This window comes from Bos indicus x Bos taurus, chromosome 7 (assembly GCF_003369695.1).
Source record: "Bos indicus x Bos taurus breed Angus x Brahman F1 hybrid chromosome 7, Bos_hybrid_MaternalHap_v2.0, whole genome shotgun sequence".
Taxonomy (NCBI): Eukaryota; Metazoa; Chordata; class Mammalia; order Artiodactyla; family Bovidae; genus Bos; species Bos indicus x Bos taurus.
The window spans coordinates 51431695-51446490 of record NC_040082.1 but is presented as its reverse complement, the minus strand read 5'-3'; the positions used below and the strand labels follow the sequence as shown (position 1 = coordinate 51446490).

The following is a 14796-nucleotide window of genomic DNA, read 5'->3' as shown; positions in this document are numbered from 1 at the left end:
ACCTGTATGTGTGTACTTGTTTCATCCTATGTCTAGTAGAGTTTACTTGCCTCCCTCTTTTATTATGCATCCTCTGATGTCTTGTTTGTTTCCGTCTCTTAGCAAATCATGAGTTCTGTTCCTTGAGTTGAATTTTATATTTGAGAGAAACACAACTAAAGTCCTGGATTCAAAAGATTAGTTTCTACCAGTGGAGATGCTTTGAACTTCTGCTTTGAATGGGGATGAAATGTATTTCTAGATTACCTTCTCTATTTTGGCAGGAGGTGTGCAGTGAATACCGCCAGTTTGTGAGAAATGGGAAACTCCCATGCACCAGAGAGAACGATCCCGTCCAGGGCCCAGATGGGAAGATGCATGGCAACACCTGCTCCATGTGTGAGGCCTTCTTGTGAGTAGAGCGGCTGCTGGGAAAATGAGGGAGGGTTCTGTCCTTTCTGCTTCATCTCTCTCTCTTTGGGAGCTTTATTCTCTTTCTTAAATTGTGTCTGTTTCTTGTCAATGGCGTTTGTATGTGTGTGTGTGTGGCACATTTTAGCACAATGTTGTAAGAATCCAAGAATGATTCTTGCGTATTACTTGCTGGTTGAGTTCCCATGGGAGTGTAAATGATCTGAAACAAGGATCACACCCTTGTGGAGTGGGATATGAAATCATCGGAAATCATGTGACAGATCACTAGCAAACATATCAATATGCCCAACAGTGCATACCTAGTTCATAATTTATATCAACTGTAATAATCAAATATTTGAGTACTTTAGATCACTTTCAACCTGGATAGTCTAGAATTCTTACTCATTTCTCTTTAAATGACTCTCTTTTAGCCAAGCAGAAGAAAAAGAAAAGAAAAAGAAGGAAGGTGAATCAAGAAATAAAAGACAAACTGAGACCACAACTTCCTTTGAGGTAAGAGGAACTTCTGCAACAAGTCAGAGGCATATGGACCTGGGATCCATAGGTGGCATTCAGGGCACCCATAAATTCTCTAAAACCGTATGAAACACGAATATAGTTTGTGTTTGTGTATTTGTTTATATGTGTGCATGCACACATTTACATAGATAACTGTTTCTAGGTTGAGGGTCTATAACTTCCATCATTTAAAATTGCTTGTGTCCTCAAAGTTATTCTAAAATTTACCAACTGCTGAACCCCATTTGAGAAAAAAAGTCTAAACTTCAGGATTTTTTGCAATCTGATCCAACTTGTGTTCAACAGCTCAGACTTCCCTCCTTGATTTCACAGGAGCTGTGCAGGGAATACCGCAAATCCAGGAAGAATGGACAGCTTCTCTGTACTCGAGAGAACGATCCCGTCCAGGGCCCAGATGGGAAGATGCATGGCAACACCTGCTCCATGTGTGAGGCCTTCTTGTGAGTAGAGCCCAGGGCTTCTGAGGCTTGGGGGCAGGGAACTGCTAAGGGAAGTTTTCAAATAATTATGAATAACACATTTTCCACTTAGGCATAGCTAGCCTTTTTTTCTGTGTCACATTTAAATGAACTGAAAAACAAAAACAAAACAAATCCAAAACTAAAAAACAAATGGAGAATTTTTAGATGATAACTTCTGTGATGCAAAGAATACAGAATCATTTCAGGACATTTCAGAAAGATCTTTTTTTCAGAGCAGAGACTACTCTGTGAAAACCACACTAAATGCTTTTAGTTTTATGAAGGATTATTAACTGAAAGAGGAAATACATGAGATTATATACATTGATATCATTATGGTATACAGCGGATTTTAGGAATTTTTTGTTTTGGTTCACTATTTTTCTTTCTACTCATTCTGTGTGACCGCAAGCAACAGGATTAAAACTGATGAGAGATACAGGGAGACAGATTTGGATACAACATGAAGATGAACTCTGCAATAGTTAGAGAAGGACTGCTTCAGGAATGATGATTTTATTGTGCAGGAGTTCAATACCCCATTTATAGGGACTAAAGTATGACTCTATTCTCAATAGACAACGTGGTATGTCCTCTTAAACCGGAGTCAATGATTTTCCTTAAGTCTTTTGCTCTTTGTCCCAAGGGATATTCTATTTTCTATATGCCTAGAATTTCTGAAGGAGAAGGCAATGGCAACCCACTCCAGTACTCTTGCCTGGAAAATCCCATGGACAGAGGAGCCTGGTAGGCTGCAGTCCATGGGGTCGCTAACAGTCGGACACGACTGAGCGACTGCACTTTCACTTTACACTTTCATGCATTGGAGAAGGAAATGGCAACCCACTCCGGTGTTCTTGCCTAGAGAATCCCAGGGACGGGGGAGCCTGGTGGGCTGCTGTTTATGGGGTCGCACAGAGTCGGAAATGACTGAAGCAACTTGGCAGCAGCCGCAGAATTTCTGAAAGGACTCAGTCATTCCATCTCCCCTAGCTGAGAGCAATATAACCCAGGAGATTTGTCCCCTAGTGTGAGAGAGCCATGGAAACATTAAAAAAATCTGTTACGTGGAAATCATGACAATGACCATATAATTATCATAACCAACATTTATTGAATGCATATAATCTGCATATACTTGTTGAGGGCTTTGCTGCCCAGTCTCATTTAATCTTTACAGCAACCGTATGTAATGGGTTTGGTATTATCACAAGTTATAGATGAAAAAAAATTAAGGCCCAGAGAAGATGAGGATGATATAAATTTTGGCACAGGAAAAATGAAGAAAATGATAAGATTTCTCATTGTTTTGGTAGTAACATTTACATGTATTTAGGCTTATTTCAGTCTATTCTTGATATTAATCTTTCAGAGATGAGGAAGTAAGACTGCCACCTAATGGTCATCTCTGCTGTTTCCTCTAACTACATTATGAAAGGGAAATATGTTAAATCTTACAGACAATTTACAATCATCATAGTAAAGTTTGGATCAGTTTTCAAATAATGAAGTTTAAGAAACTCCACAATTTTGGAGCTATTTTAGTTAGTTTCTTCCATCAATGTAAAAATTATTCAATTAAAGTTTTATTATCTCATATTTTAAGGATATGTTAGCAAAGGCTATTGCCTTTCTTAAGAATCATGCTTTCCTCCATAGTCATTTCTTGCACACTTTAATAGCATATACAAATAGAGTTCTCAACTTTTTAAGTTTTAATTTGATCAATGAGAATTTATGCTGATTGTAACATATAAAAATTGTTTTTGTCTCTATATGATTGAATTATCTGCATTATAGATCAAATTATGCTCTAGACTGAGCATATTAAACTCAGTTTGCAACACTGTCACTTTTCCAAAATGGCTAAGAGCTGTTACTCTCATTTAAACATAGGCCTGTTCTTGGAGAGTTAATTTTCAATAATGCTGATAATGCTGATGATATTGATCACTTTTATCAATCCCTTTATTATATACCAGATACTTATTCTCATTGCTTGGCTATGTATCAACTCATGTAATGCTCACAACAGTCCTATGAGAGAAGTATTCTTATTACTTCTCCTATCCTTCCACTCTATCTCCCACAGTTAAAGATGACAAAGACACAGACAGGTTGACACTTTCTGTGTTTCTTGTTCAATTTTGCTGCAGAGTCTTTCTTCTTAATCATCATGCTATACTCCTCCCAGAAGCTAAATATTACCACTTTATAAAGAGTTTTTTTTTGGAGGGGGACTTCCCTGGTGGCTCAGACAGTAAAGAATCTGCATGCAACCAGGCAGATTCAATCCCTGGGTCTGGAAAATCCCCTGGAGAAGAGAATGGCAACCCACTCCAGAATTACTGCCTGGAGAATTCCATAAACAGAGATGTTTGGTGGGCTACAATCCATTGAGTAGCAAAAAGTCAGACATGACTGAGCCACTAACGCCTTGACTTGCAATGAAGAGTTTTGTACCTTTTGCAAATGCAAAAGAATCAGCAAGTAAGAAAGTCCCATTGCAAATTATTTGCTGAGAAGCTAAATAGGTTTCCTTGTTAATTAAATGATTATTTCTTGAATACCATTCTCTTGAGATGAAATAAATCATTCTAATTATTACCCAATAAAATGACACCTACTATAACTGGATCATGGGAGTTGCTTGAGAATAATGAAAGCAACGAATGATCAACCAGTGAGTGTTAAGAATCTACCATATTAAGATTCATTTCTTTTCTCTTTTTTCCTATTTCTTACAGTCAGCAAGAAGACAGAGCAAAAGCAAAGACTAAAAGAGAAGATGCAAAGGTAATTTTCTCACAAGTTCTTATATTATACCCTGACATGATTTCTCTACAATAACACTCTAGGTATCTCATTAGCGTAAATGCTCCCCTGTTTAATTTTTATGGGACACAGAAAGACAAATACCATATGATATTGCTTGTATGTGGAATCTAAAAAAGGTACAAATAAACCTATTTAAAAACCAGAAATAGAGTCACAGATGTAGAAAACAAATTTAAAGTTACCTAGAGGCAAAGTTGGGAGGGGCGGTAAACTGAGAGATTGGGAGTGACATATACACATTACTATATACAAAAACTGGGATTCCCTGGTGGCTCAGATGGTAAAATGTCTACCCGCAATGAGGACACCTGGGTTTGATCCTTGGGTCAGGAAGATCCCCTGGAGAAGGAAATGGTAACCCACTCCAGTTCTCTTGCCTAGAAAATTCCATGGATGGAGGAGCCTGGAAGCTACAGTCCACTGGGTCGCAAAGAGTCGGACACGACTGAGCGACTTCACTTTCTTTTCTTTTATAAATAAAATAGATAACTAACAGGAACCTACTATATAGTACAGGGAACTCTCTCTATATATATATTTTCAGTTCCATTCGGTCACTCAGTCGTGTCCAACTCTTTGTGACCTCATGGACTGCAGCACACCAGGCCGCCCTGTCCATAAAAAACTCCTGGAGTTTACTCAAGCTCATGTCCATTCAGTCAGTGATGTCATCCAACCATCTCATCCTCTTTCATCCCCTTCTCCTGCCTTCAATCTTTCCCAGCATCAGGGTCTTTTCCAATGAGTCAGTTCTTTGCATCAGGTGGCCAAAGTATTGGGGTTTCAGCTTTAGCGTCAGTCCCTCCAATGAATATTCAGGACTGATTTCCTTTAGGATGGACTGGTTTGATATCATTGCAGTACAAGGGACTCTCAGGAGTCTTCTCCAACACCACAGTTCAAAAACATCAATTCTTCAGTGCTCAGCTTTCTTCACAGTCCAACTCTCACATCCACACATGACCACTGGAAAAGCCATAGCTTTGACTAGATGGACCTTGGCAAAGTAATGTCTCTGCTTTTCAATATGCTGTCTAGGTTGGTCATAACTTTTCTTCCAAAGACCAAGTGCCTTTTAATTTCATGGCTGCAGTCACCATCTGCAGTGATTTTGGAGCCCCCGAAAATAAAGTCTGTCACTGTTTCCACTGTTTCCTCATGTCATAATTCCAGATGTCATGATCTTAGTTTTGTGAATGTTGAGCCTTAAGCCAACTTTTTTACTTTCCTCTTTCACTTTCATCAAGAGGCTCTTTAGTTCTTTGCTTTCTGCTATAAGGGTGGTGTCATCTACATATCTGATATTATAGATATTTCTCCTGGCAATCTTGAATCCAGCTTGTGCTTCATCCAGCCCAGCATTTCACATGATGTACTCTGCATATAAGCAGGGTGACAATATACAGCCTTGATGTACTCCTTTTCCTATCTGGAACCAGTCTGTTGCTTCCTGACCTGCATACATATTTCTCAAGAGGCAGGTCAGGTGGTCCAGTATTCCCATCTCTTTCAGATTTTTCCACAGTTTATTTTGATCCACACAGTCAAAAGCTTTGGCATAGTCAGTAAAGCAGAAGTAGATGTTTTTCTGGAACTCCCTTGCTTTTTTGATGATCCAACAGATGTTGGCAATTTGATCTCTGGTTCCTCTGCCTTTTCTAAAACCAGCTGGAACACCTGGAAGTTCACAGTGCATGTACTGTTGAAGACTGGCTTGTACAATTTTGAGCATTACTTTGCTAGCGTGTGAGATACGAACAATTGTGTGGTAGTTTGAGCATTCTTTGGCATTGCCTTTCTTTGGGATTGGAATGAAAACTGACCTTTTCCATTCCTATGGCCACTGCTGAGTTTTCCAAATTTGTTGGCATATTGAGTGCAGCACTTTCACAGCATCATCTTTTAGGATTTGAAATAGCTCAGCTGGAATTCCATCACCTCTGTTAGCTTTGTTGGTAGTGATGCTTCCTAAGGCCTACTTGACTTTGCATTTCAGGATGTCTGGCTCTAGGTGAGGGATCACACCATTGTGATTATCTGGGTCATGAAGATATTTTTTGTTTAGTTCTGTGTATTCTTGCCACCTCTTCTTAATATCTTCTGCTTCCGTTAGGTCCATACCATTTCCGTCCTTTATCATACCCACCTTTGCATGAAATGTTCCCTTCGTATCTCTAATTTTCTTCAAGAGATATCTAGTCTTTCCCATTCTGTTGTTTTCCTCTATTTCTTTGCATTGATCACTGAGGAAGGCTTTCTTATCTCTTCTTGCTATTCCTTGGAACTCTGCATTCAAATGGGTATATCTTTCCTTTTCTCCTTAGCCTTTCACTTCTCTTCTTTTCACAGCTATTTGTAAGGCCTCCTCAGACAGCCATTTGGCCTTTTTGCATTTCCTTTTCTTGGGGATAGTGTTGATCCCTGCCTCCTGTACAGTGTCACAAACCTCCATCCATAGTTTTTCAGGCACTCTATCGGCTCTAATCCCTTGAATCTATTTGTCATTTCCACTGTAAGGGATTTGATTTACGTCATACCTGAATGGTCCAGTGGCTTTCCCTAGTTTCTTCATTTTATGTCTGAATTTGGCAATGAAGAGTTCATGATCTGAGTCACAGTTAGCTCCCAATCTTGTTTTTGCTGACTGTATAGAGCTTTTCATTTTTGGCTGCAAAGAATATAATCAATATGATTTTTGTATTTTATATATATATATATAATGTTATATTTATATAAATACATAATGTATGTTATATATATAAATATATATATATATATAATTGATTCACTTTGCTGTACACTAACATAACATTGTAAATCAACTATATGTCACCTATCCACATTAGTTCAATTTACAAAACAAAGTGCACATATAATAAAAGCTAGTGGAGGTGATGGCATTCTAGTTGAGCTATTTCAAATCCTAAAAGATGATGCTGTGAAAGTGCTGCACTCAATATGCCAGCAAATTTGGAAAACTCAGCAGTGGCCACAGGAATGGAAAAGGTCAGTTTTCATTCCAATCCCAAAGAAAGGCAATGGCAATGAATGCTCAAACTACCGCATAATTGCACTCATCTCACATGCTAGTAAAGTAATGCTCAAAATTCTCCAAGCCAGGCTTCAGCAATACATGAACCATGAACTTCCAGATGTTCAAGCTGGTTTTAGAAAAGGCAGAGGAACCAGAGATTAAATTGCCAACATCCACTGGATCATGGAAAAAGGAAGAGAGTTCCAGAAAAACATCTATTTCTGCTTTATTGACTATGCCAAAGCCTTTGACTGTGTGGATCAAAATAAACTGTGAAATATTCTGAAAGAGATGGGAATACCAGACCACCTGACCTGCCTCTTGAGAAACCTCTATGAAGGTCAGGAAGCAACAGTTAGAACTGGACATGGAACAACAGACTGGTTCCAAATAGGAAAAGGAGTGCGTTAAGGCTGTATATTGTCACCCTGCTTATTTAACTTCTATGCAGAGTACATCATGAGAAACACTGGGCTGGAAGAAGCACAAGCTGGATTCAAGATTGCTGGGAGGAATATCAATAACCTCAGATAAGCAGATGATACCACCCTTATGGCAGAAAGTGAAGAGTAATTAAAAAGCTTCTTGATGAAAGTGAAAGAGGAGAGTGAAAAAGTTGGCTTAAAGCTCAACATTCAGAAAACGAAGATCATGGCATCTGGTCCCATCACTTCATGGCAAATAGATAGGGAAACAGTGGAAACAGTGTCAGACTTTATTTCTGGGGGCTCCAAAATCACTGCAGATGGTGACTGCAGCCATGAAATTAAAAGACGCTTACTCCTCGGAAGAAAAGTTATGACCAACCTAGATAGCATATTCAAAAGCAGAGACATTACTTTGCCAACAAAGGTCCATCTAGTCAAGGCTATGGTTTTTCCAGTGGTCATGTATGGATGTGAGACTTGAACTGAAGAAAGCTGAGTGCCGAAGAATTGATGCTTTTGAACTGTGATGTTGGAGAAGACTCTTGAGAGTCCCTTAAACAGCAAGAAGATCCAACCAGTCCATTCTAAAGGAGATCAGTCCTCAGTGTTCTTTGGAAGGACTGATGCTAAAGCTGAAACTCCAATACTTTGGCCACCTGATGTGAAGAGTTGAATCACTGGAAAAGCCCCTGATGCTGGGAGGGATTGGGGGCAGGAAGAGAAGGGGACGACAGAGGATGAGATGGCTGGATGGCATCATGAACTTGATGGACATGAGTTGGGGTGAACTCCAGGAGTTGGTGATGGACAGGGAGGCCTGGCATGCTGTAATTCATGGGATTACAAAGAGTCAGACACGACTGAGTGACTGAACTGAATCATATTTGATCTTTGTCGGGATCCAGCTATGGATGAATACTCATATCCCCACCTTCAATTATGATTATTAAGTAAATCCTTTGACTCTTTATTTTAAATCTATATCACATGATTTTATAATTGTACATTTTTACAAGTAGCAGAGCAAACTATGTTGGATTACTCTCAGTTCAGTTCAGTCGCTCAGTCATGTCCAACTCTTTGCGACACCATGGACTGTATTACACCAGACTTCCCTGTCCATCACTAACTCCCGGAGCTTGCTCAAATGATGTCCACTGAACTGGTGATGTCATCCAATCATTTCAACCTCTGTCATCCCCTTCTCCTCCTGCCTTTAATCTTTCCCAGCATCAAGGTTTTTTCCAATGAGTCAGTTCTTCACATCAGGTGGCCAAAGTATTGGTGCTTCAGCCTCAGTATCAGTCCTTCCAATGAATATGCAAGGTTGCTTTCCTATAGGATTGACTGGTTGGATCTCCTTGTTGTCCTAGGGACTATCAAGAGTCTTCTCCACCACCAGAGTCAAATAGTCTTATAGAAAGTTTATCTTTATTCTAGTTCCTAACAAGAGTTGCAAAAGTATAAGCCTAATAATTTTGGAAGGTGTGTGGGGGGGGGGGCAGAGTCAACAGCAATTAAAAGTTTTCCTTTATACTGACTAATTTTCTCAATAACTCTGTTACCTGGAATGATCTTTTTATTAATATTAGTAATTCAGAATTGAAAATTTGTTCTATCCAGAATGTCTGATCAGTTTCTAAAATCCTCTAAGCTTTTTGAATGATCTTAACACATTCCTCCTTCTCTCCACTTCCACTGTTATTCTTCTCGTTTCAAATATGCCTCCTCCAACCCTGGACTCTGTCTGTCAAGTAACTCTCAGAAAGATGTCAACCAGTTTCTCCAGCCATTATACTTTCCTATTTACTCTCCCCAGATCTTTATTTCAGATATGTCTTTATTTCTTAGTTTGAAAATGTTTTTTCTCTTCTTTCTCAGCCTTTTAAAGACAAATGGAGGCTCATAATATTCTTTGCGGGGGGGCACATTCATTTAAAAATGTTCAGCTTTACTGAGATATAATTGAATTACAACATTGGGCAAGGTGTATAGCTTGTTGATTTGGTACCTTATAAATTGGAAAATGCTTGCCACCAAAGCTTTGGTGAACAACTCCATCATGTCACATAATTACATTTGTCTTTTGTGTGGAGAACATTTAGTCTCTTAGGAACTTTTACATATATAATGCAGTATTGTTAACTATAATCACCATGAACTAGAACTTATAACTGCAAGATTGTATCCTTTGATTACTTTCTCTCTCTCTCTCTCACACACACACATACACACACACACACACACACACACACACAGTAAACACCATCTAATTCAGTTTCTGTGAATTTGGCTTTTGGGGATCCCACAGATAAGTGATACTATACAGTACTTGTTTTTCTCTGACTTACTTTACTTAGCATAATACACTCAAGTTTGTCCAAATTGTTGTAAATGGCAGGATTTCCTTCTTTTTCATGAAGACCTAGTAATATTCTCAGTTTTTCCAGGAAACCTCCTCTTCTAGGCCTGTTGAATTTCCTCCCCTTTGATCTTTCCTAGCTTTTATAGACTGTGATGTGCGACACATCATAAACATATATATTTTATTTTGGTCTCCACCGATTTTATCAGCCTTCCTCTGCACCTCTATTGTAAGCACCCTCAAGAGGATGCTGACGTTAAACATTCTCAGATCCACTAAACAGAACAATTCTGAGTCCACGAAAGAAGACTTTTAAATGCTTACTGATTTACTGCTACATGTAGTCACTTTTTTTTCCCTTAACTCTGCATTACTTCTCCTTCATAACAGAAAGAAGTGTAGGAAGGGTAGAAAACCACTCTGAGAGTGTATTTTCTTCATTTTCCAGGAACTCTGCAGTGAGTTTCGGAACCAGGTGAGGAACGGAATGCTCATATGCACCAGGGAGAATGACCCTGTCCGTGGCCCGGATGGCAAAATGCATGGAAACAAGTGTGCCATGTGTGCAAGCCTGTTGTGAGTGTCTAAGCTCTTCTCTCCCCTTCATTCTCTTTACAATTTATCAGCCCTGTCTCAATTTCTCCATAAATGTGTAGAATATAGACCATGACTTGAATGCTAGACAATTTTAAAGCACGTGGAAAAGACATTAAGTAACACTGAGTCACAGTGACAATGTTATTCTCTATTCAGCTATCTTTCTATCTTCTAGCTAATGCATGGGTAGAGTCTTAATTTAGTGCAAATATGTTTTTAACACCTGACAATCATCATTTGTAACAAAAAGAGACCAGAAGTTTGATGATCTGGGTGAGATTAAGTGTTTGGTCCCCCACCCCTGACATTTTATGATTCTGTGAGTATACTCAGATGCCAGTTAAGGGAAAACCAGCTGAACAGAAGTCTCTGGGGTCAGTGTGTAAACATGTCTAAAATAGCCTAAACAAGAAATGGAATAGAATGGATTGCATTTATCTTTTCAGGGGCATTACCATATGCAGGTGAAATACTCGGATAAGTGGCTTACTGTAAGAGAGTGAAATCTGTAAGAGGCAGGTCCCATATGGATGTTTACTAAAAGTCGTCTTCTTTAGCCATGTCCAGGTCTTTGGGCCACTGTTTTTCTGAGTGGAGCCAGAGCTCCATCGAGTAGGACAATACAGACATGGATTATTACCACCTCTGCTTCACCTCCTCTTTAGATTCTCAATCCTCTAGTGAGCCTCACACATAAAATGCTGAGAAATATTTAAATAATATTTGTTTAAAGAAGTGCAGAGTTATTGCCCCTTAACTTTCACATGTCTTGGTCTAATCTAAGTATATTCACATAGTTCCTTAGAGGAAAGATTAACAGGGGCAGTCAATAAAAAGTGCCTGAGATTCAAGAAATCAGGGTTTTCCTCTTATCGGCTTGATTTGCTAGTACTGTATTAGATGACTATATTAGATGTGATAAATGCTAAGGATTTTTCCAGCTCTGATATGATATATGTCAGTAGAAAATAACAAGAATGTCAGAATTTTAGGCTCATGACTGACCTCAAAATGTTAGTTGTTGAATCTTCTTGGACTTGAATCATTATTATACTCATTAATCATTATTAAACTTGAGTTTCAATTTGAATATTAATTCCATGAAAAAATATTAAAATTTTTAATTCTATATTAAAACATGATTCATTACCAATATGAGCCCCTCACCTGCTATGGTATCACCCCTTGCTCTCATCATTAATATGGTAATTATTTAGATATAAAAAGCAATTTAAAAATTTTTTAAAAATTAAAATCAAGGCAACTGTGATTTTTTCCCCAGATCATTGATTGAAGTCACCGAAAAAAAAAATACTAGCCAAGGTTCACATACTGATAAAAAAGCATACTAGGTTTATTTTTTTTTAAGGATGATTGTAAACTACTGAATTTATCTGCATTATTGGGCAAAGTATTAGTACATCTTGATTGGATAAATCTGTACTGAAGACTAAATCTGACGTTTGGTCTGGAAGATTCTTACTCCTTTTTAAAATACGTTACTGAAGAGAATGAGAAATTGCATTTAGCTTGTATCTTCTGTATTTTATTGCAGCAAACTTGAAGAAGAAGAGAAGAAAAATAATGGCAAGAAAGAAAAGGATAAAGCTAGGTCTGTGAAAGTTAAGAGAGAAACAGTGCAGGTAATTGTTTCACATCATCAGAGCCACATAAACATTGCATTTTCTCTAGGCAAGGCTCCTGCTTCCACTGTCCTCAGTGACTCTGCAAACTGAAGAGCTATATTTGGATCCCCATACTTAAGAAGATTCCTTCTTTGCTCGGCTTATCTATCTAATATCTGATCTAGTGCTTGTGCGTTTAAGAAGATAACCACCCTTTTCTCCACTGACCATGTGAATTATAGTAATCGCGGGAGATGTATCTGAATGCAAACCAACAGAGGTAGAGTTTAGACTTTTCTCCCCATTGTTTTGTATTAGAATGTTTAGTTTAAAACAAAATCCCAGTTAATTCTCTGTAAGATCTTGAGAAAATTACTTAAAAGCATCTTTAAGCCTCAAGTTTACATTCTATAACATCTCACATGATGATGACAATGATGATGGTCATGGCTATTAATTATGTAGTGGCTACTGTATGACATGTTGTATAACAATTTTATAACTGATCTTTGTAGTAACCATTCAAGGTATATATTATTATCTGTATTTATTTTAAAAAAGGAACTGGAGGCTTAGATAACAAGTTAGGAAATATATATTTAGTGACTATATATGTGTATATAGATACATACACACACACGCACAGTAACTTGGGGGCTAACATTTGAACCACATGTTCTGGCTCTGAAGCCTATGATGCTCTTTAGATGTTGCCCCCAACCTCCATGTGTGATATTTCTGAAGGCTGTGCTTCCAGTCTTCATCACTCCTTTCCTTTGTCTTTATCTAACTTGGAAGATCTCATTTCTGACTGTTTTTTCTGCTCTCATCTTTGGTTCTGACTTTGAAGAAAGACTAATTATTTACAAATGTAAGGCAGGTTATTTATGCCACCCAGTGGCTTCTCATCTCACTCAGAGTAAGAACCAAGGTCCTTCTAGTGACTGACAGTGCTATATGGAACCTGACTTCTGTCACCTCTCAGACCCAGTTTCCTGCTCTTCTACCCAGTGCCGTACTGGTCACCTGGTTGCTTCATGGACATGCCAAGCATTGATTCCTGGCTTTCCAGCCTGTGAACTCAAGAACACTGTGGTTAGAGTCCTGGGCTCTGGACTCAGACTGTCAGGGTTCAATACTGGCTCCATCTCCTTACCAGTAAGGTCAGACAGTTAACATCTATGCATTTTCATCTCACTTATAAAATAATAATATAGTTATCATTATGTATATTATGTTTATGGAGTCCCCAGAAACCTACCCAAGAATAACAGCACAGCCCTACACACATTAGGTCCTTAGTACTGTACATACAGTGAGCTCTGCCTTCTATGCGGCTTTCTGTCAAAATTCTGACCATTTCTCATGACTCAGATTAAGTATTTTCTATTTCTTAAAGATTTTCCCCATTTATTCCATAGATGTAATAGCTCTAATATCTATTATTTCTCAATTATACCATTTTAAAATTGTAACATATAGATGCATCTACGTATTTTATCCAAAGAAACTAAAATCTGTGTTCTATTTTTTTTTTAATTGGTTTCTTTGATAAATTACCACAAACTGGGTAGCTTAAAACAGCACGTATTATCTTATGATTATTTAGGTTATAATCTGGCATGGATCCCAAGGGGCTAATAGGGCTGGCTTCCTTCCTGGAATCTCTATGAAAGGTCCTTTGCTTTTTCTAGCTTCTGGAGGCGGCTGTTGTTCCTTGATTCCTGGACTTTTTCCATCATCTTCAAAGCTGACAACACTGCATGTCTAATTGTTCTCCCTCTAATTAATTTCAAAAACAGGATACAAGAGCCCTATCATTCACATTAGTTTAATTTACAAAACAAAGTGCACATAAATTATCATATTTTCTGTTTGTCATCATCCAGCTATGGAGGAATACCAGTACTCCCACCTTCAATTACGATTATTCAGTAATCCTTTGACTATTTTATATCGACTTCACCTTATTTTATAATTTTACAATTTACAAGTAGCACAGCAAACTCTGCATCTACTCTCACATAGTCTTAGGTAAACCTCACAAGGTTTACCTTTATTTATTCTATTTCCTAACAACAGCTGCCAAAGTATAACTCTAATAATTGTGTTTTTTTTTGGGGGGGGATAGTTGACACAGCCTAAAAATTTGCCTCTAAACTGACTCATTTTCTTAATAATTTTTTGTTACTTGGAACCATCTTTTTGTTAGTAATTCAGAACTGAAAGTGTTTTATCCATAATGTCTGAAGAGTTTCTAAATCCTCATAGGTTTTTTGAATGGTCTTAATACAAGCTTCCTTCTCTCCATTGCCATTGTTATTCTTCTGTTTCAAATATGCATCTCCCATCCCTGTACTTTATCAAGAAACTCCCAGAAAGTTGTCAGTTTCTCTAGGTATCATACCTATATTTTTCTTTCCGCATATTTTTATTTCAGATATGTATTTCTAAGCTTAGGAATGTCTTTGCTTTTTCAGCCTTTTAAAGACAAAAGAAGGGTCATAATATT

The 14796-nt window shown here is 38.0% G+C and overlaps 1 protein-coding gene across 3 annotated transcripts in view; it reads left to right on the top strand.

Annotated features, from left to right (window-relative positions):
* The window catches only part of SPINK5 (serine peptidase inhibitor, Kazal type 5), an 83835-nt gene that overhangs the window by 31832 nt on the left and 37207 nt on the right, over window positions 1-14796 (top strand). For 2 of the 3 annotated variants that reach the window (XM_027546043.1, XM_027546042.1), the window contains exons 11-16: window positions 264-391; window positions 828-909; window positions 1249-1376; window positions 4145-4193; window positions 10511-10638; window positions 12215-12302. In XM_027546043.1, coding sequence (XP_027401844.1) covers window positions 264-391; window positions 828-909; window positions 1249-1376; window positions 4145-4193; window positions 10511-10638; window positions 12215-12302 — 603 coding nt within the window. The remainder of the gene's footprint in view (window positions 1-263; window positions 392-827; window positions 910-1248; window positions 1377-4144; window positions 4194-10510; window positions 10639-12214; window positions 12303-14796) is intronic. The other variant, XM_027546044.1, reaches the window with a different exon arrangement.